Here is a 27,983-nt window from a genome sequence, read left to right on the forward strand (position 1 = left end):
TCTCTAAAGGACCACTTTTGCCCTCATCCTTTAGATCCTCTCATCTCTATCTTTAATAAAACTCATTTATTTCTGTGTATGGGTGTTTTGTTTGCATGCATGCCTGTGTGCCATGTGTATGCCTGGTGCCCAGGAAGGCCAGAAGAGGGCTTCAGGTATCCTGGGAATGGAGTTATTCAATTGCCTTGTGGGAGCTGAGAATTGAACACAGGTCATCTGGGAGAGCAGCTAGTGAGCCATCTCTGTAGCCCTAGTCTCTGCCCTTTTTGAACTGTGAAGTAAAAAAACTACTTGCTGGGCTGGGGCCCCACTTCAGTTGATAAACCCAGGGGGCCCTATTCCCCCTCCTTCCTCTTTCAATCAACATCCTACCCTCCCTGCTTCTGTCTTCTGCAAGACTGGAAAGTTGGGAAAGAAGTGAGAAAGACAACCAGTCAGGGGACCAGTGCAGACTCTGGGTTTGAGTCTGTTTTTGTTTTTGTTGTTTTGTTTTCTTGTCCACAACCCAGTAGAGCTGGATGGCATGAGATGATGAGGTGGAGAGGGAACTCACAGTTCTTGGATTATGTGTTTGGGCTGGATTCTGCAGTTGAAGAGGCACCCTGAGAGACACCAAGTGTCCCAAGACACAGGCCGCTTGGGGTGTGATGAGAGATTATTGTAGTAGATCTGTAGATGACATAGCCTCGGTGCGCTTGGATACCGGATCCCGAGGATCCTTAACTCAAGCATGTTTGCTGGTAGAAAACTGAGGTTCATACAGGACAAGACGGATGCAAGGGTCAGTTATATGAGGCTCATGCCTGATTCCTCTGTTTGTTTTGGGTCCCCAAATATAGACACAAAAGCCTAGGATCTTTCCTTTGTCTGGGTTTTCCCTTTTCCTTAGAATTGCAAGAAACACTAACGGAACGAAGACTCATTTTCCTTCGTTTTTAGCGCCGCCTAGTGGAATTGTAGCGAATTCTCAAGGGCCTCAGCTGCAGTCCCCGAGACGAACTCCAATAGGATTCCCTCTCTAAAGTTTATCTAAAGTTTACATAAGCTAGGTGCGGACTGAGACTCCTAGGCTCTCCCTGCTGGCTTTACACAACCTCTTCCCATCTCGTTTTTCCCGTTCCTCTTCTTGGGTGTTGGGCTTTCTCACCATAAGACACAACTTCCAAGCGAATTGCACACCAAACAGCAAGCAAAGACAGTTTGAGTCTTGGGCGCGGAGGGCAGAACGAATCCAGACTTTATTGTCAAGGAAAGGGAAAAGGGGAGGGCGAAGGTAGGGGGCCGGGGTTGCTACATTGTCAAGCAGAAAGAGTCCATGGGGAGGGGAGGGCCAGTGGGGCCGGTCCCCATCCCGGGTCGGCGCTGGAAGGGCTGACCATACAGAAACCACAGAAGGGACAGGTTGGGGGTCACGCCCCCGCCCGAGTTGTGCAGTGGAGGTGTCACGGGAGGGGGCAGCCATGAGGTCTAGGGATTGGGATGGGGAGGCTACAGACGGCAAATCCTGCGGAAAGGGGAGGGGCGGGGGCGAGGCTTCTATTGCTTTTTGCTCACAGTTTTGCGGAAGGCGAGGCGGGGGTGGACTTGGACTGGACACCCCTTGCCCCCCTTGGTACCCCTTGGGCGATGGGTGCTGGTGAAAAGAATGGAACCCGGACCGGGGAGGAAGAAGGCAAGGGAAGGGTCTATGAGGGCATCTCCTTGGTCCCACCCAAGTGCTTGAGATGCCCCCGAGTGCTGCCCCCTGTGATGGGTCCGACTGGACCTGGGGGTGGGGCATGGTGCGGGGCGGGCACAGTGAGGTTGCAGGCGGTAAAACCAAAGTGCTTACGAGGGACCCAGGATCCCGCCTGCTCCCCTCCCCCTGCGGAGGACGGGTTTGTTCACGGAAGCGCTTTAGTTTGGGGTAGGGGGGCCGGAGTCCCAGAGTCCGCTTATTGCCAAGAAAATCCATGTTCTCCCCCCGGGCCCCGACCATGGCTTGTGAACCCCGTTTTGTGCTAGGTTTGGAGGGGAAGGGTTGGATGGACATGGCTTTTGGGAGGGGGTGTCTCCGAGGGGGCTCGGGGGGTGAGACGGCCCCCCTCTCTTCTAGGGGAGAGGGAAGGACAGGGGGCGGGGTTCCCTGAGATCTGGGGTGTTCCCCCCCTTCTTAAGCCCCCCCTCCCCCGCTACCCCTCCCCTTTCCTGGAACCCCGTACCTCGGGGCGGGGGGAAGGAGAGACCATTCAGGGAGCGCCGGGAGGAGGGGCGGGCTGGGAGCCCGGAGGCCTGGGTCCCGGCTGGAGGTGGGGGATTCAATGGGAGGGGGTTCAGGGTTGAGGTCAGTAGGGGGAGAAGAGGATGGGTCCGTGCGCAGTTCGGATGGGTCCTGGGGCCGGGTGGAGTAGAGGATGTGTGATCGGTGGTCCCTGCAGAAGAGGTGCGGCTGGAGCTGGGCGCAGGGACAGCGGGGAGCCTGCTGCAGCGGCCATCACCGCAGCTACCGCCAGGGGGCTGGGGAGCAGGCCACCTGCCAGGGACTTGGGCAGCTCCTTGGAGAAAGTCAGTGTGCCCTGCAGCAGGCAGAGAGAGAGGGACACAGAGATCGGGCCAGTGGTCCGGCAAGCCCGACTTCTGCCGGCTTGTCCAGATCCCTTTCCAATTCTCCTGAGTCCTCCCATAGCCCAATTCCCCAGCATCCAGGCCTCACCGCCAGCTCCGCAGTGCCCCTAGGCTTCTTGTGACGGCTCAGTAGAGGGTTGGGCTTCCCGGCCACGCCATCTCGGTGCCTCCTACTGGATATGTGCTGCGGTGCAGTGGGTAGTAGGGCTGTGAGCTTTTAGCAAAAAGTAACCCCCAGAGGCAGGACCACAGCTAAACATCCACCCATACTTCCTTTTGAGTGCGTTTACTTAAGTTCCCTTCCCTTCAATGGGTCAAATTCCTTAGACACCCTGGGATGGGCGTAGGACTCACCTGCTTCAGCTGGACCTCCGAATTGACCTTGACATTGCAAATCTCACAGTGGAAGGTTCGGTCCTGGGAAGGAGCCTCTGGTTCCCCAGGAGTGGGAGGCCCCAGCCGAGGGTAAGCTTTGATGGGTCCCAGTCCGCTTCGGGCCTCCAAAATTGTCTTGTGCTTAGTACCTGGCCCACGGAGGCAGGAGATGAGGGCAGATGAAAAACTGTACAGGCCTTCCAGGCTCAAATGCCCACCTTCCCAGTTATAATGTGTGAATGGTAACTATGGATTTCTTTGGAGCCCTTTGAACACTTCCCAAAAACAAAGGGGTCTGGGGGAAAGGGAAGGTGAGTGAGGAAGTAAGACACAAAGGAATAGAGGAGATGGCTGGGAAAGGAGGCAGGCAGGTAGGTCTTAGAGGACCCAACTGTGCTAGAAGGCAGGGGAAATAGGATGCAGAGTGGGGGTGGGAGTGAGCTGAGGACAGGAGACTGGTTGCTAACAGAGGATCCATACCTTTGTTATGTGCCTCAAGCTGGGACAGGGAGTTCACAGCCACCTTGCACAGTGCACAGTAGAGCAGGCGCTTAGCCTTCTCCTCCTCTTCCTTGCTACCCCCAGGCAGGGAAGCTGGGGCTGAAGTTCCCCCTTCACCCTTGGTTATACCCTGTCCAGACTCTGGAACACTGGGAGGGGATGGGGAGCCAGGCTGTTTCTCTGGGGATCCTGGAGCTGGACCCAGGCCATTCTCCATGGAAACTGTTGGGGAAGAAACATGGGGTCATCCCAAATGGCTCTTCATGGGCAGACCCACCCCCATTTCCTCAAGGGTAAGGGCCCAGGAGCCAGTCCCCGCCCTGTTACAACATGCATGTTCTCATGCCCTGGGCCACAGCCAAATTCCATTCAGCTGCCACTGGCTGGGTGTGTGATTGCAATGCTTGGCTTACTCCCCCAAAGCTGAGGATAGCCAAGGAGTAACCAGGCTACCTTTAGGGTAAAGCTGGCAGCCTGCCCAGCCAGGGGGAAAGGCAGAAACCAAGGATTAATCCCACCATGGCCTGCTGGCCAGCCTGGGCTTCCTGCCATGACAACCCCTTCACAAACCCCTCCAGGCCCTCAAGGAGGACACTAAGGAACGACAGGAGGGTGCAGAACCAGGAGGAGGAAAAGTCAGGAGAGGCAGATGTAAGCATAGCAGAGGGAAACAGAAACAAGAACCGAAGAGGGAGGAAGCAGGGATCCAGGCTGCTCTATAATTCATGGCTCCATTAAAGATGCACAGGCCCCAGGCCTCTGCACAGGGTTCTTGCTTCTGCAGGGGAAACTCTAGCACTCCCACTCTTGCTCCAACAGCTGATCCAGTTTCCGGGTCATGGGGAGGGTTGTGGTGGGAGTAGGAGAAGATGGAAGAATTCCTAATCCCTGTGGGTGTGCTTGTCCATCCTAGGATCCATCCTGTGTGTCTCCTATTCATTCATGACATCCTCCATCCTCATTCCAAACCAGACAGCACATCTTCATCCCAAACTGGACAGGATGTCATGGTTTATAAAAAGCAGTGTGTGTACAATATCTACCCCGTGTCCTCAGAAAGTGTGCAGGGACTAAATGAGGTGTTGATGGGTGTAAGGCATCTACAACAGCAGTAGGCAAGAAGTGTTAACTGTCACCATCACCAGCTCTACTCACCCTTACTCTATAGAGGTGTTAATACACTAAGTCAAGATGATCAGACTCAGAAGCAGCCAGAGCACAGTTACAAATCAGGCCTGGCCCCTACATCTTTGAATGCCAGAGGTAGGTGTGTTTGTGTGTGTGTGTGTGTGTGGTGTCTATATCCACAGTGGAGACCTGAATCCTAAACTGGTGTTATAGAGGCCTGTTTCTCATTATTTTTAGGGTGGGGCAAGAAGGACAGGCCAAAATAAGAGGAAATGAGGACAAGGGGAATGTTAGGTCTCTCTGGAGTTGGAGTTGGCCATAACTGATATCTTTCTGTCCCTGTATTCCCTCAGTCCCAGTTCCTTAGAAGTATGGTCAAGGATGGCCAGCAGTCATGAGGAGCAAAGAAATGTGGAGTCACTCTTGGTAGCCGAAAAAGACCCTAAAGATTTTCAAGTTTTTCTTTCTTAACTTGGCTCCAAGGAGTCCACTCGTCCATCCAAGATCATTTAGGGATTCTTATAGCACATGGCCTCAGTTTCCAGGGAAGCTGGTAGGGCTCTGATGTCCCTAGTCCCTTTGGCTGGCATAGAGGGGCTTCATATGGATCAGATGGGTGCCTCCCTGTTCCTGGGGAGGCTTACCAGGCAGCCTCACCCTAGCCCCTAGCTGAGTCACTGGGCAGTGGAGAGGACAGACAGTAGGGACTCTGTTGAAAAGAGCTGATGCAGGGGTGGGTGGGGTGACAGGATGGAATTTTGACATCACTATGCCTGGCTCCAGGACTCACCTTCAGTGTCAGTGGGAGTGGGGATTGAGCGGGGAGAGGAGCAGATGGGGAGTTCTGGGATTGGGAAAGAACAGAAAGACAGAGGTCAGTTGAGAAGTGTGAAGGGGATTCAGACACACCTGGACGAGGGGCTACACCATCCCCACTTGGGGGGGTGCTGCCTGCTGGAGCTGGGTCTGCTGATTCCCGGACACTAGGCTCCCTGCCTCGGGTCTTGGCAGCCTCGATGCCTTTGACTCTTCGGGCATGGCGATTACCCTTGTAGTGTGCCTCTGCCTGGCTCTTCAAGGATGGAGGAAGAACACAGTCTGAGATCACCTTTCATCTACTACATCCTACAGAGCTCCTCCAGGTCTCAGGGTGGGCTCAGCAGGCTGTAGTATGCTCTGCCTGTATCCCGCTGTGTAGAGCCCATGCTGACACGGCTAGTTATGGCTGTGATGAGCTTCTCAAGCTGGAGTCCCTGGGAATCTGGATCCTGACCTAGTCCAGACTACACTCCATCACCACACCCAAGACTTGGCTAATGACTAGTCCTGAGTAGAGGGAGGGGATCCTCAAGCCTTCAAGAGAATGCTGAAAATTGGGGGAGGTGGAACACATAACTAGTAGGCATCTCAGACACCGGCCTAGGAGCCTGAGTTCTTCTGCCCAGGATCCTGCTCTGCTGTTTTCACTAGCTCTGTCCTGATACTCCTTCTAGGCCTCATTTTCCCTGGAGCCTCTGTGGACACCTCAGAGGACCCTGGACTCAAGCCCAGCTCTGGAGACAGGAGACAGAAGCAGAGACAGCTGTCAAAACAGAGACACTTTATGGGGGAGGTAAAAAGGGGGGAGTGTAAAAAGAAGAGAGAGCTGCCTGTTATTGGCTTTCTATCCCTCCAATCTTGCTCCCTCTAGCAGCAAATAGAGTCAGAGTGGAGGAGAGGGTGCCTGGAGTCCAAGCAATGAGGCCTGATTCTAGTTTGCTTCATCTACCCACTGCCTGTCCATCGCCTCCTCTCCCATTTGTACAAAGCTAGGAATGTATAATGCTGGGGTCAAAAGGTCACCTAAACAGGGGTAGAAATAAAGATGTGGATGGGCAAGAAAACAAAATTGATAGTAGAGCCTTGGTGTACAGGGCCCAGCAGTATGCACCAGCCTGTGCATGTGTGTACATGTGCTGTGTAGAGACACATATGTTTTCTTTTCCCCTGCTCAGCAGAATAAGGATCTGCTGTTTTTCTACTAAAGCTTTTAGGACCTGTACCCTACAAAGTCTGGACTAAATAGAAGTCCTGATGGGGCTTTAGAGGGAGGGAATCTGGGGGGATTCTCCTCAATGTGATTTGGAGGGAGGTTAGAAAGGGAGTAGAGAAAGGAGGTAAGTGGGAGGTTGGGGGGAAGTGGGAAGGGTGGTTTAGTAGATGCCAAAGGGGACCTAGGCTCTGTGGAGAGCCAAAGAGACCGAGCTCAGCACCTAAGGATAGAAGGCTAGAGGCCACACACCTTCCCTGATTCTTGTCTTTCCAGGGACTCTGAGCAGGGAATGCTCCAGCTCCAAGGGACAAAGGGGCCAGGTGGCCTTAGAGAATTTGTCTACTTTCTGCCAGAACACATAGTGATATCCAGGTATGGTGGCATAGGTTTGTAGCCATTGCCACTTATGAGGCTGAGCCAGGAGGGTTGAAAGTTCAAGGCCTGCCCAGGCCAGAGTAAGCTAGAGGTTAGTCTAGGAAACTTCTGAGACCATGTCTCAAAATAAAAAATATAAAAAGAGCTCGGAATTAGTGGCACACACCTTTTATCCCAGCATTCAGGAGGCAGAGGCAGGTGGATCTCTGTGAGTTTGAGGCCAGCCTGATCTACAGAGCTAGTTCCAGGACAGGCTCCAAAGTTACACAGAGAAACCCTGTCTCGAACACACACACACACACACACACACACACACACACACACACACACACACACACACGTATGTGCCAGAAGCTTGTCTGGGTGTGGTGGCACATGCTAATGAGTTCTGGGACAGCTAATGAGTATGTAGAGAGACCCTATCTCAAAAAAAAAAAAAAAAAAAAAAAAAAAGTTGAGTGTTGGTGGCAGACACCTTTAATCCCAGTACTTGGGAGGCAGAGACAGGCAGATCTCTGTGAGTTTGAGGCTAGCCTGGTCTACAGAATGAGTTCCAAGACTGCACAAAGGAACCTTGTATCTAAAGAAAAAGAAAGAAAAAGGGTTGAAGACATAGCCCGGAGGCATAGCACTTGCCTACTGTGTGCAAGGCCCTAAATCTCTACCACACACAAGCAACTACACAGAGACCACTTGTCTCAAGTGTCTTCCACTAACTCCCTCCCCATTGCAGGGTTCCTACTCTTTGTTCTTTCTCAACACCCTCACTGGCCCTCCCTCAAGCTCCCACCGGTGCCCCACCCCACCCTACTCACCGGTAGGTAGCGGCTGCCCTTCTTACCTGAGAATTGAATCGTATCTGACAGACATTACAGGAAATGACTGGCCGCTTGGTCTTCAGCAAGGGTCCTCCAAATGTGTGTGAGAGCACAGCCTTCTGTACAGGGTCCATCTGTGGGTGTTAGGTAGAGTGAGCCAGGAACCTGCACAGACTCACTTATCACCCCACTTCCCCACAGCAGCTGAGCTGAGGTGAGCCAAGGTTCTTAAGCCCCCTGCCTCAGGAGGCTTCAACACGCTTAAGTGCTTTGAGCCTCAGCTTTCTGGTTCTCTCCAGACCAATCTTCATGGTCCTGGAAAGGAACTGAAGAGCTCACTGGCCCCATTGCTCACATTTCACAGGAAGTAAAAGTGGTCTGTCCAAGGCTAGACCATGAATTAACAGCAGATCTGGCAGTTGGATCTGGACTATTACTCTGGTTCGACACACCAAGAGGGTTCAGTTCTGTCTGTTACCTTGACCTATCTCCGCTAACAGACAGTCCCAAAGCATCAGAGGTTCTGGGGCTCCCAAGTCCTTTTGGCCCCACCCTGGTGTACAACTGTCTGCCAAGTTCAGCTTTTGGTCCCAGGAGACAGATGTTTCCAGCATCCTGTCTCTGGGCTCCACTGCACCCGAACACACTTAGGTTCTGGATATCCCCAACACCTTTTTTTTTTTTTTTTTGGTTGGTTTGTTTTTTTCAAGATAGGGTTTCTGTAGCCCTGGATATCCTGAAATTCTCTCTGTAAACCAGACTGACCTCCAACTCACAGAGATCCGCCTGCCTCTGAGTGCTTGGATTAAGGGCGTGTAATGGCACCACCACCACTACCTGGAGGTTCTGAATCTCTTTAAGTCAGCAGCTTCTAACAGGCATACAAGAACTTGGGAGAGAACTGGTGGTTCCATTGAAGAACAGGGAAGAGGAAAATGGGAAGAGCTTGGGTCCGAGTGTGCCTAGGACCTTTGAACCTCTCTCCCCATCAGCATCAGCAGGGCTTCAGAGAAGAGCTGATGGGTTTGTAGGTATGAGAACCCTCTCTGCTCACCCTGGGTCAGCAAATGTCCTTGCAGTCTCTGGTCAAGAGTTCACGTGAGGTGTGTGGTTGGGGGAGGACAGGAGCTTCCCTGAAGCCTTCTGCTATCAAGGGATACAGCCAGGGGCCTAGAAGCACAGAGCCACCTCTCTGAGCAGTCCTCGCCCTTCACCCTGGTAGCCAGGGAGGGAAGAGACAGGGATGCAGCCAGGGTTGAAGAGACTAGAAATAGCTGGGACCTCTCAGAACAACTTAGGACCGAAACCCAAGGGGTGGGCGTTAAGACAGTTCCTGGTGATAAGGGGGTCCTTATCAACTCACTGGAGTCTTTCTCTGTGCTCAGGTTTTAGGGTTTTCCATGAGACAATAGGAGGGATAGAATAGGAATCTTCCCTCTGCCTCCCCCAGTAGTCTCTTCAGGTGCTTGGAATTATTATCAGGAAGGGGGCTTCAGGGTTCCAGTGAACTGAGTGCTGACCTGTGTCTGTCCCATTTTGGTAATAGTGGATGCTGGAGCCATAACTGAGTGAGCCATCACTCCAGATAACCAGTGTGACAACTGTCAGTCTCTTGGCCTGCTCTTGACCATAAGCAGCCCCTCTTAGTGATCATCTTCACCTTCCACAAACTTCTTGAAAGCCCCAGTCACGTACAGGGAAAAGTCAAAGAGCAGAAGAGTGTGTGTACACTCATGAGCCCTAGACAGGCTCCGATCAGTTTGTGCACGGGTGGAGTGTGAAATGAGTTGCCATTTACTGTGTGTATCACTTGAAGATCAATATTTATGCATTGGGGGCTTTGCTGACACTGTGAATGGTCAGGTTGTGTAATCTTCAGCTGTGTGTTTATCTGTACAAATGTATGATATGTTTGGCAGAAAGGAAGACAGACTAAGTTGGGGGCAGGCTTTAATCAGAGAGGGGAGACAGATTGCTGCTCTCAGCTTCTAGTCTCCACGCCTCAGTCCTTCCTTTTCAGAGACACCCCCACCCAACTCTGTCCCAGGGTTCTCATGAGCCCTGGGCTTCCTCACATGCTGGGTGGGGAATGGGAATTCTGCCCAAACAGAAACCTAATCTGGCCCAGGAAACCTAAGTCGTATGAAAACAGTACAGAGAGAATAGGATGGAGAGGCGAGAGCAGTCTGTACCATCACTCCAGTCAGTTCCCAGGAAGGTCCGAGGGTCCAGGACCACAAGGATTGAGTTTTGGACTCTCCCAGTCTCTATCCCCCAACAGTCTAGGTTCCAGCCAGGTCCCTCTTCAGGGGTGAAAAGCTTGGGGAGGGGAACAAGGAATTGAGCTGGCCAACCTGCCCCACCCTCTCATCTAGGGACTGAGGAGACTGCTAGCTGAAGGTGAGGGCTCAGGGCCCAGTCCCCAAGTAAGTGGAATGTGAGCCACTGAGGTGCTCCTGTATACCAAGGTCAGGAGGCCCCGGTGACCTAGATGAATGCTCCCTAGGGAAAGGTGGAGGCCAGCATTTCCCAAGGCCCGTTTCATAGAGACCCTAGACACAGCCTGGTAAACTCTCCAAAGAGGTCCTCTCCAACCCGCCCTCCAACAGTGGTGAAGGGGGATGGCTCCCTGAAGCTGGGGCAAAACGAAATCGGGCAAGGAGGGAAGGGCAAGCAAGGAAGGAGCGAAACCAGACCAAGAGCAGGAGGGGGGTCTGCTATGGTTAGATTTCCTCTCCCCGTTCTTTATCGTGTGGAACCCACTACCCCTTGTTCAACCACCCACTTCCCTACCCCACCCACCCCTCAAAATAAGGCGACAAGGGAAATAAATGGATGGAATGGCAGGGGTGGGAAGACCTGAGCAGACAGGACTGGCACGGGAAAGAGGGAGGCGAGGGTGTCCAAAGAGCAGGTGGGTAAGGGCTGCTGGGAGAGGGCGAGGCTGGAGAAGAGAGGTCTGGGGCAGCGTAGTGATCTGAGACCGATGGCAAGTCTGAGATTTGGGGGATCCCGAGAACCTGGGAGGCAGAGGCTAGCGTATCCAGCAAGGTGGCAGTAGTCGGGGGCGCCAGTTGGGCTTCAGAGATCGGTGAGGGCCGCGCCGCGTGGGGGATGGGCGACAGCCGAGGACTGGGCGAGAGAAGAGGTGGCCGGCCCCGCAGGGCGGGCGGGGATGGGGTGGGGGGGCGCTGCGGCAGCCGCGGGGGCGGGGAGGGAGGGACCGGGTGGCTTACCCTGCGGGGCCCTGGCGGCCGCGACTCCATGGCCCGGGGTGGCAACCCAGGCGGGGGCCGAGCCTGGCCGGCCGGGCGGGCCGGGGACGCGGCGCTCGTTGCCCGGGCGGCTCGGGGCTGTGAGGCCCGGCTGGTTGGGAGGAGGGGAGGCGGCGCCGGTCGGTCCAGAGCCCGCCCCGGAGGCGGGGCCGAGGGCGGGCCGGGACCGGGGGCGGGGACAGGGCACGCGAGAGGCGAGCCTGGGGGCTCCCGCGGAGAAAGCTGGGGACCGCGACCAGACACTGCTACCAGGAAAGGCCTTGTTCCGGCTCGGGGCCTCTCGGCCAAGCGGCAGGGGCATTGACCTGATGACCTCGGCTACCAGCACTTGGGTTCCTTCCTGGGTCCAGTGACCGTCCCGGTCCTGTGCATGACCGTATTTGTCTAGCTCAGACATCTATCTGTCCTTTCTTTCACCCCTTCCGCCCTGCTCCGTTCTCCTCTGCTAACAGCTTTTCCTAAACAACCCTTTCCCAGCTTTCTCGGCGCACAGTCCCTGTGACCCAGCCTTTAACAAGTCACTTAGCTCACATGGGTGGGAAACCAAGCCCGGGTACCAAGATTCTCAGCGACTTCTCTGGTTGGTAAGGCCTGGGGCTGCCTGAGCAGAAGCGACCTCAGAGGGCGGGCGTCGCCTCTTAACCTCTTCCCACCTCCTCTCCTGGGTTCTCCACCTGCCCAGGCACCAGGTTCCCAGAGCTGAGCTACGCTTCGTGCACTTGCTGCCCTCTGGTGGCCAAGTGCGACAGCACAGAGAAGGCCAAAGAATCCCCCCACTGCCAGGACACCTCATTTTTTTTTTTTTTTTTTTTAGGACAAGGCCTCTGTCTCTGGGTCTCATAGCTCCCATCTCACCCAGAGCAGAGACCAGAGAGAATGAAGCTGGGTACTGGTTTGAGAAAGGCCGACTTTGGGAGCCAGTGACGGATGTCCAAGAGCAAAGGCAAACAGTGGACTGAGCAGGGGGAGAATGAGAGAAGATAATAAAAGTGTCTGAGGGGCAGAACTACCCATGTAAGAGAGAGAGGGAGGTACTAATCCACACACACAGAGACTGCCATAATTCCAACACTATCACCTACTGTTGATTGAGCCCTTGGAATGTGCCAGCTCTGCATTGGGCTCTTTCCTTGGATTATCTAATTTAATCATCACAACCGCGATTTGAAGTAAGTACTATTATTATCATCGTTACTTTGCAGATGAAGGAACTGAGGTTTAGAGAGGTTAGATAATGTGCCCAAGGTCATAAGCTAGTAAGTGGCTGAACTGGGATTTGAATTTAAACCTGGGCAGCCTGACTCCAAAGCCACAGACTTAGCTGCTGCACAGTCCTTCCGAAGGCACGTGTGCAGCTTTTCTGCAGTCCTTAGTCCTCTGCAGAGTCTAAACTGTCACACTGCCTGACATTCTCCCCTGTCCTCTCCACCTCTACACAACAGACTTACCTTCCCATCCCTCCAGCTGCTGGCTCCTGTTTCCAGTGCAATTCAGCTTATTTTCTTGGCCATCCCACCTTCCCTTTCCTTCTTTCCCTTAAATAACAGTAGCAGTAACTAGTGACCAGGCAGCAAAGCTTTGATTGAGCACTAACTCTGTGCTGGGCATTATGCTTTTGTAATACAATTCACACATGGCCTTGCCAATCAGTACTGCTCTCCACCCATGTTTATTTGTTGGACAGTTTTACTATGTATGCAAATTTGTCCTTGAACTTGTTATTCTCCTTAGGTGGACTAGGATGACCTGGAACTCACAGAGATCCACCTGCCTATGCCTTCCTATTGTTGGAGTGTTGTGATTAAAGGCATGAGCCACCACCAACTGCCTCAGCCTTTTAAATGTTGGGATTACAGGTATGTACTGTCATGCCTCACCAATATCTCATTTTATAGTTGGTAAATTTAAGGTTCAGGATGGTTAAATGATATGCCTAAGGGTTCAAAGCCAGGAGGTTGCAACATTAATTTATATCCTGGAAGTCAGATGCTAAGGATGGTGCTGTTTGCCACCCTGCTATGCTCCCAGGTTTATTCACACTGGTGGCTTTATTAACTATAATTTATCTGCTCACTCTTTCTAAGGTACTGGGGCTTGAACTTAAGAGCTCACGCTTATCAGTGCCACAAACCTATATCCCAAGTCTTCTCTCTTTCTTATGACAAAGTTTTACTTTAGTTCAGGGTGGTCTGGAACTCACCATGTAGCCCAGGCTGGCTTGAAATTCATAGTGACCCTCTCAACTCAGCATTCTGAGTGCTGGACCACCACACCTGGTTCTAAACACATCCTGACTAGTTCTCTATTCTGCACTTTAAAAGTGTGTGTGACTGAGTAAATGCCCTTGCTGCTGAGCCAGATGACCTAAGTTCAACTCCCAGGACACACAGTAGAGGGAGAAAACTCAGTGGAAGGAAGAAAACTAATTCCCACAAGTTATTCTCTAGCTCCCACATACACACATTGGCATCCCCACGCCTACCTCACAATAAAATAAAATAAAATAAAATGCAAGCTTAGCATGGTAGTGTACACCTTTAATCCTAGTACTCAGGAGGGAAAGGCAGGTGGTCTCTGTGTGTTTACACAGTAAGTTCCAGACCAGTTAGGTATCTATAGTGAGGTCTGTCTAGATCGATAAAGCAATTGTCAGATGGATAATTTAATAGAAGAAAGCCTGCTGAGCAGTAGTTCTTCCTGGAATCCCAGAACTCAGAAGCCCAAAGTGTAAGGCTCTTTGTGAGTTAAGAGGCCAGTCTAGGCTACATAGTAAGAACTTGTCTCAAAAAACAAAACAAAAGAGTTCCAAAGGCTGGATGTGATGATTCAAATTACTTGGGAGGTAGAGACATGAGGATCACCACAAATATGAGGTTAGCTTGATCTGCAATAGTAAATTCCAGGCTAGCTACTAGCCAGGACTACACAGTGAGATGCTGTCTCAAAAAGCCAAAAGAAGCTGGATGGTGGTGGCATGTACCTTTAACCCCAACACCAGAAAGGCAGAAACAGTGGATCTCTGAGCTGGAGGCTAGCCTGGTCTACAGAGTGAGTTCTAAGACAGCCAGGGCTGTTACACAGAGAAACCCTGTCTCAAAAAAACAAAACAAAACAAAACAAAAGTTAAAAACAAAGGGGCTGAGGGGACAGTGAGACAACTTAGATGGTATGAGAACTTGTTCTGCAAGTCTGAGGATCTGAGTTCTGGCCTCTGGCCTCCACTGCATACTGCAGTATGTGCGTACAGATGTACACACTAACAACGCATTTTAAGTACCAAACATCAACAAAATACGCTTGAAAAAACAAAACCATTCAAAATACAAGATTATAAAGTTGGCTCTCCATATTCTGAGGTCCAAGCCTGTGGACTTGCCTGATGGTATGCTGAAAATATTTGAGAAAGTCATGCTTGTATTGAACTTGCACAGTATTTTCCCTTAATGGCTTTTAAGTTTTATTTATTCTTCTCATATATTGCATCCTGACTGCAGTATTTTTTTTACATTTATTTATTTGTATATGGAAGACCTCTTGTGCACACATTTATGCCATAGTGTGCTTGTGAGCTTGTGAGGGTCACAGGGCAACCTGCAAGAATCAGTTCCGTTCTTTTTTCTTTTTTTGGAAGCTGTCCTGGAACTAGATCTTGTAGGTGAGGCTGGCCTCAAACTCACAGAGATCTGCCTGCCTCTGCCTCCCGAGTGCTGGGACTAATGGTGTGAGCCATCACCACCGGACCAAGTTCTGTTCTTTTAGTATGTGGGCTGAGAGGTTAAACTCAAGCACCGTCACCCTTGGAGGCACATCTTGCCATCCCCACACTTTTTCTTTTCCTTGTCATTGTTCCCTAAACAAATACATTTGTACTGTGTACTATAGATAACCAGATACAATTTACTGTATAGCAGGTATGTAGGTTATTTGCAAGTATCAGATTACTTTATACAAGGGATTCGAGCATCTACACACTTATCACTCATTGAGTCCTGGATCCAGTGTTCACGAGTGACAAAAGATGATTATATAATGAAGATTTGGGGCATTGGTGGTGCACACCTTTAATCCCAGCACTCAGGAAGCAGAGGCAGGTGGATCTCTGTGAGTTCAAGGCTAACCTGGTCTACAGAGAGAGTTCCAGGACAGCCAAGATTGTTACACAGAGAAACCCTCAGGAAGGTGCCATCTCCATAGCAGGCCTGACCGGCTCAGTTTGATCCCTGTATCCCACAAGATGGCAGGAGAGAATCAACTCCTGGTTTTTCTTCTGACTTCCACACTTGCACCTGCACTCACATACACAAACAAAATAATATTATCAATAATATACTTTTAAATATTTTCATCTGGTGTGTTACAAATATTTTATCTGCATGTATGTCTGGGCTCTGTGTGTATGACTGATGTTGGAAGAGGGCATCGAATTCCCTGGACCTGGAGTTACAGATGGTTGTGAGCAGGGAACTCAACAAGAACAAGTGCTCTTAACCACTGAGCCGTCTCCCTGAATAAATATTTAAGAAACAAGACAACAGCAAAACCCACCTCAGAACCAGGTGAGATGGTACATGCCTTTAACCTCAGCACTTGGGAAGCAGAGGAGGATGGATTTCTGTGAGTTCTACACCAGCCTAGTCTGTATAATGAATCCCAGGCATATTGGGGCTACATAGTTAGATCTTGTATCAAACAAACAAAGCAAAACAAAGACAACCCTATATCTTAGGCTGGAGAGAAGACTCAACATTAGGAGTATGTGGGGCTCTTCCAGAATACCTGAGGGCTGATTCCAGCACCTACATCAATCGAGTGGTTCACAGTGGCTTGTAACCTCAGTTCCAGGAGGGTCTGATGGCTCTGGCTTGCCTCCTCAGGCACCTGCACTCATGCATATGCTCACATACTGGCACATACATAAACATAATTTAAAATTATAGAAGTAAGTCTTTTAAAAACCTGTACACCTGTTCCTGACTGTAAATTCCCCTTCCCTCACAGAGTGGCATCACTTGTGATTTCTTGGGTATCCATCCTGTGAACATCCCAGTACTCACATATAAACATATAAATATCCCCCTTTTAGTTTCATAACAGTACCTGCTATTTCATAATTTACTCTTTTCTTTTCTTTAAAATTACATTTTAATTTGTATTATCCGTGGATGTATGTGTACTGGAATCAGGTATCTCCTTTGACCATGTTGGTCCCTGGGTTAGAACTCAGGTCGTAGGCTTCATGAAAAGCAGCTTTATGCACTAAGCCATCTTTCTCCCCATCCCCCCTCACTTTCTCTTAACAGAGCCCCACTCTGTAGCCCAGGCTGGCCTGGAACTTGTGATCCTTCTTAGTTTTTTGTTGTTGTTTGGTTCCTTCCTTCCTCCCTCCCCCTTTCTTTCTCTTCTCTCTCTCTGTCTCTCTTTCCTTCCTTTTGATGACTCCAGCCTCATACTTCAGCTTCTTGAATACAGTGCTACCAGGCCTGGCTTGAAGCTTTTTATTTTGTTTTATTACTATATGTGGGGGCGGGGAGGGGTGCACATGTGTTAGCCAAAAGACAACCTTGTGGAATTTGTTCTCTGGTCCACCTTTATGTGGGTTCCAGGGGTTGAGCTCAGGTCACCAGGTTTGCATGGCAAATGCCTCAGGCCCCACTGAGCAGTCTCACCCCCTTCTGCCAGCTTTTTTTTTTTTTTTTTTTTTTTTTTTTGAGGTTATCTTGCTAGGTAGCTCAGGTGTGCCTGGAACATTTGACCCCCTTGCTCTGTCTCCTGAGTTCTATAGTTACAGGTGTAACCACCATGCCTAATTCATTTATTATTATTAGTTTTTCTTTTCTTTTTGTTTTTCTGTTTTTGTTTTTGAGACAGGGTCTCTTTGTGTAACACCCTTAACTGTTCTGGAAGTAGCTCTGTAGACCAGGTTGGCTTTGAACTCACAGAGATATGCCTGCCTTTGCCTCCGGAGTACTGGGATTAAGGGCATGTGCTACCAATACCTGGCTTAGTTTCTCTTTTTAATGTAGTGCTGAAGATTGGACCCAGGACCTCATACATCACAGGTAGAAGCTCTACTTCTGAGGGACCCGGAGAGATGGTTTTGCAGTTAAGAGTATCTGATGCTTTTCCTGAGGCCCTACCTGAGTTCCTGAGTTCCATTCCCAGCACCCATGTGAGGTAACATCAGCTTCGGGGATCAATATCTTTGGTCTCCACAAACACATGCATTCATGCACATATGCCCACTGTGTAAACATATGCATAGCTAAAGATAATACAAAATATTTTGTAAAGAGTTCTACTTCTGAGCTACAGTCTCAGCTTGCTATGGTCACAGCTTTAACTATATCTTCTAGAAGCAATGGCATCACGGAACTGTTGGGAGTTGGAAGTTCCACGGTAGGGACAGCAAAATGGCTGAGTGAATGGAAGTGCTTGCCATTCCTGACAACCTGAGTTCAAGTCCAAAAACCCACAGTGGAGGGGCAGAACTACCTCCTAAAGTTGTTCTCCAACCTTCCCGCTCATGGGGTAAGAGTGTCAGCACACACAGACACTAGAAACAAAAACAATAGAGGGAAAGAAACCCCAGGTTACAGCTCAATGGAGTGGCAAACGTATACCTGTAATCCCGACCCCAGAGAGGCTAAGGATGAGTCCCAGATACGTCATTTAACCTCTGTGTTCTTCATCTACAGATGGGACAATACTAGGACTGCTGAGACTAACAAGAATGTAGTGTTAGATAGGGGATGGCATTCCTGGCCCTTGAGCTCTAATGACACCAGCTCACTTGTACTTTGCCAGAATGTTCTTTTCTAGCTCTTGTTCATGTGATTTGATTCAATCTGGAATGTTTTCTATGGCTACCTCCCTTCGTTTGATCTTATTTTGTTCTATTTTATGTATATGAAGTGTTTTCCTGGAGATAATCTATTTTTTGTGTTGGTGATACATGTCTGAAATCCCAGTACTTGGGAGGCTGAGACAGGAGAATCCCGAAGAGTTTGGAGCCAGTCCAGGCTACATAGTAAGACCTTATTTCAAAAAACAAAAGCAAGCACAACACAAAATAAAAACTACCAATGATTCTTCAGAGTCAAAATCCTGAGTTTTTGGTCCCAGCTAGGTTAAGTCTTTTTCTTCTCCTTTCCTTTATCCTGCTTGACTCCCTTGCACTCAGATGCAAGCTCAGTGCTTTCAATATTCATTAGGTTATAGTTAACTTGCTGTTAATTCTACTAAACCATGGGCAGTGACCAACTGACTCCTATGCCTCAACACGGTACAGTTATGAGAATATAATATATATTCAATGCTATGTTTTTTGTATTTGTTTGTTTGTTTCTGAGACAGGACTTCTCTGTAGCTTTGGAGCCTGTCCTGGAACTTGATCTGTAGACCAGGCTGGCCTCGAATTCACAGAGAACCGCCTGCCTCTGCTTCCCGAGTGCTGGGACTAAAGGCTTGAGCCACTGCCCGGCTTAATACTGTGTTTTTATTAAGTTGTGTTAATTTTTTTTTTCCTTTTCTGTGCTTGTAATCGAATGTAGGGACTCACTCATGCTAGGCAAGTTCTTTACCATTGAGCTGTATTTTCAGCCCTTTCACCCACTTTTTTTGAGACTGGGTCTCATGCAATTCAGGCTGACCTCAAATTTGCTATATGGCTGAAAATAACCTTAAACTCCTGATTTTTTGCCTCTCCCTTGTGTGTGCTGGGATTACAGATGTGCACCCCCACACCCAGGTGAAATCACAACCCTGTTAGTGTTTCTGTGACAATATTGATGACCTTTCTTCTGCTTTGCTGCATGCATGCCTCTCTCCCCCTTGGATATAAGGTCACTAAGATAGACCAGTCTTCAGTTTACCCTCCTGTTAGCATGGGTCTAGGACAGTGCATTCATACAGTCAGTGCTAGGTTCTGTAAAACGAGGCTAACAACAACAGTCACCCTAAAGCATTATGTAAAGGTTAAGATGTGACAAACACTTGGTAAAAGTCAGAATGCAATGCAAATGCTGGTTTAGGTTTCTGGAAGGAGTTTGGGGATTGCAGCTATGGGCTAAAGAGAACCTTCTCTATCTGTTTTAAAGACAGAGTCTCAGGTGTGCTAGGCTGAGGATGGTCTTGAACTTGTAAATCTCCCGAGTGCAAGTGTGCCCCACCACACCTCATTTATGCAATATTAAGCAGCACATTTGGGGCTTGTCTGAATTACATTTTGGGCACATATTGTGTCAACCAATGTCCACCAGTTACTAAACCTTCCTGAGACTCAGCTTCTGCCACTCCATTTGTCAAACAGAAATACTAGTGTCTACCTTTCTAGGCTGTCTCTGTCAGGGTGATTTCTTCCTCCCAGTCATAGGTCTGAGCCCTGGACTCATCCTTAGCTGAACTACCTCCTCTCCCTTATCCCCTCAACGCCACTTGGTTACCATGGTGGGTCAATATTTCCTTGAAAACATCTCACCAGTCTTCCCTTCCTCTCTTTCTCATTCTTACTGCTCATTAAGGCTTGTAAGGCCAGACAGCCTCCTCAAGCTTTCGTCCCCTTCGTTGGCTACCACAGTCATCTTCCTCAACCACAACTCTAACCAAGCAAGGCATTTCCCTGCTAAAGAATGGGCAGTAGCTCTCTGTTTCTTTTCTTATTAATTATTGATGACTTTGCCACCCCTCCAAGTTCTACAACAAACTGATCCTACCCACCTAGTTGTGTGCTCTAGAGAGCTGGAGATGGTTCGGTACGTTAAATAGTAGTTGTGTATGCCTGATGATCTGAGCTAGCTCTCTAGGACCATCATTAAAAGCTAGATGCCGTGGTGCGCATCTACAACTCCAGCACCCCTATGGTGAGATGGGAAGAGAGGAGCTGAAAGCTCACAGGCTAACTAGCTCGGAGTACACAGCATGGCAGAAACACTGTCCTCTACACTTGTGCAATTGCATATGTGTCATGTTGCACACAAGCATACAAACTTACAGGACATGCACACACACAAAGGAAAACCCCCACAGCTGTGCTAACCTTCTTACTCCTCCCTCTTCTCCAACCCAGTATCCTCAGCTCTTTTACTCCCTAGGACATCACCACTTAAGCGTCCTTATTCTCTGTATGGCTGAGCACTTTGCAGAGGGGTGAATGGGACAGACCAGTGCCTGGGTGACAGAGGGAGCTCAGAAAATACTCTGTTGTTATTGTAGTTACTATAGCACCAAAGAGTCAGCAAATGCTTGCCACCCAGTGACCAGATGTGAGGAACACAGGGTCACAGGAAACCAGGATGAGTTAGGCCTAGAAGTGCAATGGGGGTTCAGGGCCATGGGGCATAGGAGAGACAAATGGACCATACTCACTGTGCTGTAGTTGCTGAAGAGGCCCAGGGCTGGGGCTGGCTCCAGTGGAAAGGGCAGGATCTGCTTGAGGTCCATTGGGGGCTGCATGATGGGGGGCTGCCGGAGCAGAGGGAGGGGCCCTGCCCGGCTCAGGCTGCCTGAAGGGCAGAGGAAACATTCTGAGGAGTAGGAAGACTGAAGCTTGTAAGCCCCACCCAAGTTCATAGCACTACTAGATGAGGCTCCTATGCTCAGAAGTGTGCCCCCAGAGTGTGAACCATCCACACACTTCCCCTGCTGCTCCCGGAGCAGACCCACTGTGGGCCTGGGGACACGCTGGTCTTCCCTTCTGGGCGGTTTTCACTTCCCCCTTCTACTGCCTCCTTCCCCAAGCCTGTTAGGCTTTTTACAGACCCAAGGAAAGCCTAGACGTCCTCTGCAGACAGTCTCTGCCCCTGGACCGACTCTGAATCCCTAACTCCTACCTCTGGTCTGGAGTTCCCCGGGTATTTGAAGGTTTGTTGCATCTCCAGGACAGAATCAAGTGGGTGACTTAACTCACTGTCCAGAAGGGGACATTGAAGAGGCTGCTGCATTTGACTCCCTAAGTCATGATGCTGTTCAAGTCATACTTCTCTGGGTGCCATTTGCTCTGAGCCCTCCTGTAGCCCCCTCAGTCCTATCAAACCCATTTAGTCTCACCGGGTGGGTTCAGTTCCAGCCCTGCAAGAGGAACATCAGCCAAAGCCTCTGGGGCGAGCAGGGCCTGCATGTGACCCCAAGGGGAAATGAAAGTGCAGCTAGCCATTCAGTAGCACCCCTGAAACCTTCTCTTCCCCCTAGAGTCCTGAAGGACCCAGCTCAAAGGTACTCAAGACCCTCTGGGTTTCTGCTGGCCCAGCTTCCTTCTGAAGAGGCTTTTGTCCACCAGCTGGGCAGTTCCTGCTGCCCTCCACTACTCCAGCACTCTCCGCCAGCAGCAGGGGTTTCTGGAACAAAGACCAGACCAAGAGACTGCATGCCTGGCCCTGGACCTCCCTTGACCTTCCTAGGGTAGTGGGTTCCCAGGCCTTTCTTGTTCCCTCCGTAGAGACACCCCTGTCATACCTTCGGTAGCTGGTACTTGCTGCCCCCAGGCAGTGGTCTGGCCCTGGCCCCCTAGGGGCCTGGGCCTGACAGTGTCCCCTTCCCTTGGTTCTGCCCTCTGCCCCCTTCCTTTGCCATCCCCCTCCCCCAGCCCAGTCAGTAGAATCAGCCAATCAGAGGCCTGGAAAAGTGGGGCAGAGGGGAGGGCGGGGGAGCAGGGATTAGGGGAATCTGAAGCGAGAGGGAGGGGGTGGGGAGGGTTCAGGCACAGCTGGGGGTGGGGAATGAGGTCCAGAAAGGTCTGGAGGGGTCTGTCTCTTCCACCCAATGCCAAGACTGGAGGCCAGTGTGCCTGAGGCAGACAGGGGTCAAAGCTGCTGGGAGCTTGGTTTCCAAATTCTAAGGCCCGAAGAAGATGATAGGATGTTTTCCTTTGGCCTTTGAACTGTTGGGGGTCTGAATGCCTCCTGTCCATTTCCTCTTCTGATACTTTACATTTGGAATGGTGTGTTGTGTGTGTGTGTGTGTGTGTGTGTGAGAGAGAGAGAGAGAGAGAGAGGGAGGGAGAGAGAGGGAGGGAGGGAGGGAGAATATACATAGAGAGATACGAGTGGCAGAGCAGGAATAGGTGACTAGAAAAGGGACAGGCACAGAAAGGTCTGAGATTGGAAAGTGGGAAGGGCAGAGACACAAGGTGAGAAAGATGAAGGTGAAGACAGGGACAGACAGACTGATCACCTCTTCTTCCTGGTCTCCTCTCAGGCCTCTCCCCTGAGCCCCACCCCTCCTCACTGCCTGGCACACCAGGGCAACCTTAACGAGCCTCAGGAATGGTGAGAGAAACCCGAGTGCTAGCTCTCGCAGCGTCCCCTGCTCCCACTCCCAGCAGCTGGTTTGGGGCTGACACTTCCACACCAGGGCACCACGTATTACGGCTTGGCTCCTTGACCTTGTCCCTGGCTGTCAACTCTCTAGGATCCCACTCCCAAAATCCAATTTAGAGGAGACAGATGAGTTCCAGAAAAAGCCACAGAGAAGCATTCAAAGAACCACTAAGTACCAGTCTATGAGCAGGAGTCTTATCACATGGAACCCTGGAGATAGTTTGGGAGATGGTTGTGATTCTATGAAGTAACCAGTGTTATTTCTTCCATTGAGTATGTGAGGTGACTGGGGCTCAGAGAGGTTAAAAAACTTGACTGATGTCACACAGCACACAGCGTTAAGTATCAGGGCTGAGTCAAATCAAGACCTGTCGCACTCTAGCAAATTCTTCCTCCGCTACATTGCTCCCAGAGGGCTCTCATTTAACGCTGAATCGGAGAGCTGAGCACAGGCTTGCATCTGGTTTAAGCAGAGAATGGGCAAAGCTATTCCTTGCTTTTCCTGGGTGTGGAGTCCTCATTTAGCTTTAGAGGAGGAGAGAGAGATGGAGGAGAACAGACAGAAGCCACTCAGCTCTCTGTAGCCGGGAACTGATGTGGAGCAGGGCTGGGGTGAGAAGAGAAGTAGGCCAAAGGGGTGGGATGAGGGCAGAGTGCAGGAAGGGAGGCAGGAGCCAGTGGGGGACTGTCCCCAGACTCTCAGAGCCCCTGCACTCTGAAATCTGGGGTGGGAGAGGGGTAGATGACATCTTAGGGGTTGGGTGAGCAGGAACAGGGCTCTTCTAGGCTGAGACTCAGTGGTGCAGCACTTGCCTAGCATGTGGGAGGCTCTGGGTTCAATTCCTGGTACCTCACTCCGGGGCTCTTGGCTCCAGCCTCAGGCATATCAACCCTTTTCTGAGGAAAATAGTTGCCACTTTTTGAAGCTTATTCTTTTTCTGTCTTTCTTTTCCTTTTCTTCCTTTCTTTCTTTTTCTTTTTTCTTTTTTCGAGACAGGGTTTCTCTGTGGCTTTGGAGTCTGTCCTGGAACTAGCTCTTGTAGACCAGCCTGGTCTCGAACTCACAGAGATCTGCCTGCCTCTGCCTTCCGAGTGCTGGGACTAAAAGCATGCACCACCACGGCCTGGCTTATTCTTTTCTCTCTCTCTCTCTCTGTCTGTCTGTCTGTCCTGGCATCCACTATCTATACAGACACACAGACCAGGCTGGCCCTCAAACTCACAGACATTTGCCTGCCTCTGCCTTCCCAGTGCTTGGATTAAGGTGTACACTACCACAACTGGCATTTTAAAAATTACTTATTTTATTTTTATGTGTATGAGTGCTTTGCTTGCATGTATCAAAGTGCAGTGTGTGTGTGTGCTGGGTATCCCCTGAGGCCAGAAGAGGGTGCTGGATCCCCTGAAACTGGAGTTAACTAACTGTTGGTTGTGAGCCACCATATGGGTACTAAACCCAACTCAAATCCTCTGCAAAAGCAGCAAGTGCTGTTAACTGCTGAGCCATCTCTCCAGCCTCCTGAGGCTTATTCATTGACCAGACTACACAGTCTCCCATGAGATAGATGGTTTCACTGTGTTAACTGGCTGAGTAGTAGCTGGTTTCTCTGACTTGCTCACTCTCATTTCTCATCTGTCAAACTAGAATAACAGTACCTGCCTCCTAGAGTTGATGACAAGATTGAACGAGTCTGTGTAAAGTGCTGGCACGACACACTGAGCATTCAATAAATGTTTGCTGAATAAATGAATTCGTTTATGATAAATGATGACAGTTGATTCAGATAGGGGGCATTAGTAGACCAAGGTCACACAGCAAGTGGGGAATTTGGATGGGTCTTGTTCCTAAGTAAAGTTTTCAAACATTATGTTTTTCTGGTCAGACTGGAAAAGAAAAGGAAAACAAAAAAGAAGAGGAGGAAAAGGAACAAATCCAAGGCTTTGTCATGTGGGGGTGAGGGCTTCAGGATTGGAGGAAGAGAAGGAGAACAAACTGTGTGCTTGTGTTTACGTGTGGCACCCAGGTGAGGTAGGGTTGGGAGGAGTTAGGGTCGGGCTCTGCAGGCCACTCTAGAGGGAAGCTCATTAGTGTAATTATCTCCAGCAGACACAGCCCCACCCCGCTCCATGGGGGATTGTTACATTCAAGACAGCTTCCAAGGTACTATAGAGGGGTGAGCTTGCAGACCCTTGGGCAGCATCCAGGCATCCACCTGTCCGTTCCAAAAACCCTGTTTAGCTCTGGGCGTTTTGCTTGTATTCTGTATTCCACAGTCAAGCCATACCTAGCTTCCTCTTGTATTCTGTATTCCACAGTCAAGCCATACCTAGCTTCCTGCATCTCAGTGAGGGCTTCTCTTTTCCTTCCTCCCCTAAAAGGCATGGCCAGGTCCTGAGTCGTGGCTCCTGGGCTTTCTTGGGTGGACTGGGCAGGTCTGGTGTAGAGAATGGGAACAGTCTGGGCGGGTGAGTCTGCCATGAACTGAGCTGTCTCTGGGAGTGGCCCATCTGGGTAGGGCAGGATCAGGGAAGGCTTTAGGGCAGGGCTGTGATTTAGTGACTGTCTCACAAGTGAAATGAGAGTGGTTTTGGTCTTGGGGCTGTGGATGATTAGGCCCATGGTGGTGAAAGGCACACTCTGGGGCTAAGTTGGGAATCAGCCTCTGATGCCAAACATCTCTTTTCTCCTTCAAACCTTTTAGCTTCTTTCCCAGAAATGCCCCAAATCAGGGTCAGGCTAGTGGGGGAAGCACTGTCTTATCCTTTTGGTCAAGTCCAATGAATCTGTCCCCTCTGCCTCAATTCCTTCATCCTGGCGGAAGGCAGGCTGAGGACTGGAAAGGCTTTGAAGTTAAAGATGAAAGAGACAAGGGGATGATTATGCACAACTAAAAACACTGGCCCTAATAACCTCGGGGTATATGTGGGTGGGGGTGGGGCCTTGAGGGAGGCGGTACCTAGGATGGGAGGGGCTGACTGAAGACCTTGAATGGTAGGGCCCGCCCTCTCCAGGCTCCCGCCCCTCACTAAACCCGGGAGTTAGTTGCAAAGGATGGTGGCAGCCCAGGGAGTCTGAACTCACAAATGCCATCTTGAACCTCAACACCTTGATTTTTTATTTTTTTATTTTTTTGCCTTCGAGACAGTGTTTCTCTGTGTAGCTTTGGCTGTTCTGGAATTCACTCTGAAGACCGGGCTGGCCTGGAGCTTACAAAGATCCCTCCCCTCCCCACCAACCTCTGTACCCTGCCAAGGCCCTGATTCTTATGTGTGTTTTAATTTTGTTTGGAGGCAGGTTCTCACTCTGTAGGCCAGGCTGGCCTTGAACTAACGCTTTAGCCCAGGCTGGCCTCAACTCCCAATAATCTGCCTCCTCCCTGAGCTTGCTGGGGCATGAGCCACCATGTTCAGCTGAGCTGTGTAGGGCTGCCTTGTAAAGGACTCAGTGACCTTACCATCCAGACCCAAATACTCTAGTATGGTCCGAAAGGTGGGTCTTGAGTCCTGGCTGGTAGTCCCCCACCCCCTTCCTTCTTAAAGAGGGTTGGGATGTAAGAGTGGAGAGGCCAAGGTGTATGGGGTACTACTGGCTCCCACCCCTATGTGGACTTGTCACTAGGAAGGAGTTAATTATAGCGTCCTCTAGGGAAATGATGGAGGCCAGCTGGTGTCAGGGTCCAATGTCAGAGAATTTGGATTCAGTCTTCTTGTGGCTGGGTGTTGGCAGGGCTCCTCCAGGTCTCTGACACCTAATTCTCTGGGGCCTCTTGACTAGGGCAAATAAAGCTTAACCTCGCCAGGTCTGGGCAAGCAGCATGGTCACCTCTTCAGCTGTCCCATGGTACTGCTAGAGCTTAGGGATCACACAGGCTGGCAGAATATGGAGTCTGTGTTAGGGTCCTGAGTCTGAACTGTGTTGGGACAGTATCCATAGAAGGGCAGACCACCTACTAGAGACAGCCTTGGGGAGGAGGTGGCTTGGTTCTCATTCATTTAAATAGCTGTGATGGGTGGCCAGCTGCCGGGAGCAAGGCAGGAAAGTCATGAGAGGCTGAGCCCGCAGCTAGAGGGAGGAAGGAAGGCAGAGTGGAGAAACGCTCTAGTGAACTTAGTGGGGGCACATAGTCAATGGAAAGAGGACAGAGGGTCTTGGGAGAGGGATGGGAGCCTCCGGCATCAGCATAGGGCCAAATGTCCTCAATGGGGGCAGGGAGACCACAGGTGTCTAAGAGTGGTAGGGGGCTCCACCGTAAACAGGGGCCCGGAACCGGCCTAGCCAGGGTGGAGGTCAGAGGTCAGAGCAGGCCCTGCTTTGCTGTGGCGGCAGGGTTGTGAGCAGGGGCTGCTGCAGAGCCCAGAGTACAGCTAGGCCCTCTCCTCCCCCATCCCTGGGGCTCCCTTCCCGATGTAGGTCATGAAGATGGGGTGGCCAAGGCGGACGGGCTGGCTGTCAGAGCCCAGCGGGACTTCCCTTCCCCCACTCCGACTGTCCTTCGTCCCTCGGCCTCCAGTAGCCCCGGACCCAGGTCTGGGATGAAAGGGAAGAAGGAAGAGGGGAAGAAGGGCCCAGGCAGCCGGCACAGGGAGAGAGGGGCAGGTCCCGGCGTGTCGGGGCAGGATGGCTGCGGAGACAGGATCTAAGCCGCAAGAGCCCGGGATGGACAGTTTCCCACCCGCTTTTTTACCCAGCCCCCTTATCTTCACCCGTCAGGTTCCCACCTCCCACCACACTCACCTCGAAGCTACACCCAGCATCTTCTCCCTCCGCCCCCCACTTCCTCCTTTCCCCCTTATCCTGGGCCCAGAAGGCTCTTGGAGTGCCAAAGCCAAGGGTGGGGGAAGGCGCTGGGGGTGACGGGTCAGAACCTTTACCTCAACTCCACCAGGCCAGGACCAGCCCCTTCCCCCAGTCTCTCGTACACTGTCTTATAATATTCATGAGCCTCATGAATACGCAATAGTCTCATTATGGGGCGGGGGTCTCACTCTCTCGGCCTTCCTTTTGCCCCTCCCTAGATTACCAGGAGAAGCCTCAGCTAGGGGAGGAGGGGAAGAGGGGACCCCAGATGTGCAGCCAGATGAGGGGGGAGGGGGAACGGGTGGCAGACCGGCGGCCGCAGTCACCGCGATGCCGAGGCGGGGGAGTGGGGGGGGGAAGGTGACCCAGTGAGAGGGAACCAGATGCCCGCAGCCCAGAGTCGCAGAGACCACTCACCGAGGATCATGCTGGGGACCCAGGCGCCCGGGGTTCCGCGTCGTTCTGTCCCGGGGGCCGTTCTGGCTGGACTGGGGGTACGGGAAGGAGGAGTCGGGGAGGAGCAGGGCGGGCCGAGGCGGAGCGGGGGCGGGGCCCACAGCAGGTGAAGACCGGAGGGGGCACCCTGGTACTCGGGGCTCCGCGAGGGGGCGTCCTGGCCGCCTCCCACTTCCTCCAGCCTTTCAGTTGCCGCCCCCAATCTCTGGGCTTTACGATGTCGCTTTAGCTGAGGCTGGGGAACAAGATGGTGTGAGACGATGGAGGAGGCTGGAAACTAAAATACCTAGGTTCCCGAGGGGCTCAGTC

General features: G+C 51.1%; 1 protein-coding gene across 2 annotated transcripts; it reads right to left on the minus strand.

Annotated features, from left to right (window-relative positions):
• Positions 1–1,207: 1,207 nt before the first annotated feature.
• On the minus strand, positions 1,208–27,782 carry Znf385a (zinc finger protein 385A). 2 transcript variants are annotated; one of them, XM_051190091.1, is made up of 8 exons: positions 27,636–27,782; positions 20,472–20,608; positions 7,857–7,967; positions 5,518–5,680; positions 3,460–3,702; positions 2,959–3,128; positions 2,693–2,788; positions 1,208–2,555 (listed from the first exon to the last, which is right to left on the minus strand). In XM_051190091.1, the coding sequence occupies exons 1-8, from the start codon at positions 27,643–27,645 to the stop codon at positions 2,325–2,327; spliced, it is 1,161 nt and encodes a 386-aa protein (XP_051046048.1). In that variant the 5' UTR covers positions 27,646–27,782; the 3' UTR covers positions 1,208–2,324. The 2 variants fall into 2 exon arrangements, with proteins under 2 accessions (XP_051046048.1, XP_051046049.1); XM_051190092.1 differs by lacking the exon at positions 27,636–27,782 and adding an exon at positions 21,558–21,678.
• Positions 27,783–27,983: the final 201 nt, after the last annotated feature.

The sequence above is a fragment of the Phodopus roborovskii genome, unplaced genomic scaffold, assembly GCF_943737965.1.
Source record: "Phodopus roborovskii unplaced genomic scaffold, PHOROB, whole genome shotgun sequence".
Taxonomy (NCBI): Eukaryota; Metazoa; Chordata; class Mammalia; order Rodentia; family Cricetidae; genus Phodopus; species Phodopus roborovskii.

Excerpts from the sequence above, each read along its gene's own strand:
- Znf385a (XM_051190091.1), bottom strand. Across the intron at positions 3,703-5,517 it reads TGGTGTAGCCCCTCGTCCAG|TTTCCATGGAGAATGGCCTG; the intron begins GTGTGTCTGAAT and ends CTTCCCCAACAG. Across the intron at positions 2,556-2,692 it reads GGGGCACTGCGGAGCTGGCG|GGCACACTGACTTTCTCCAA; the intron begins GTGAGGCCTGGA and ends TGCCTGCTGCAG.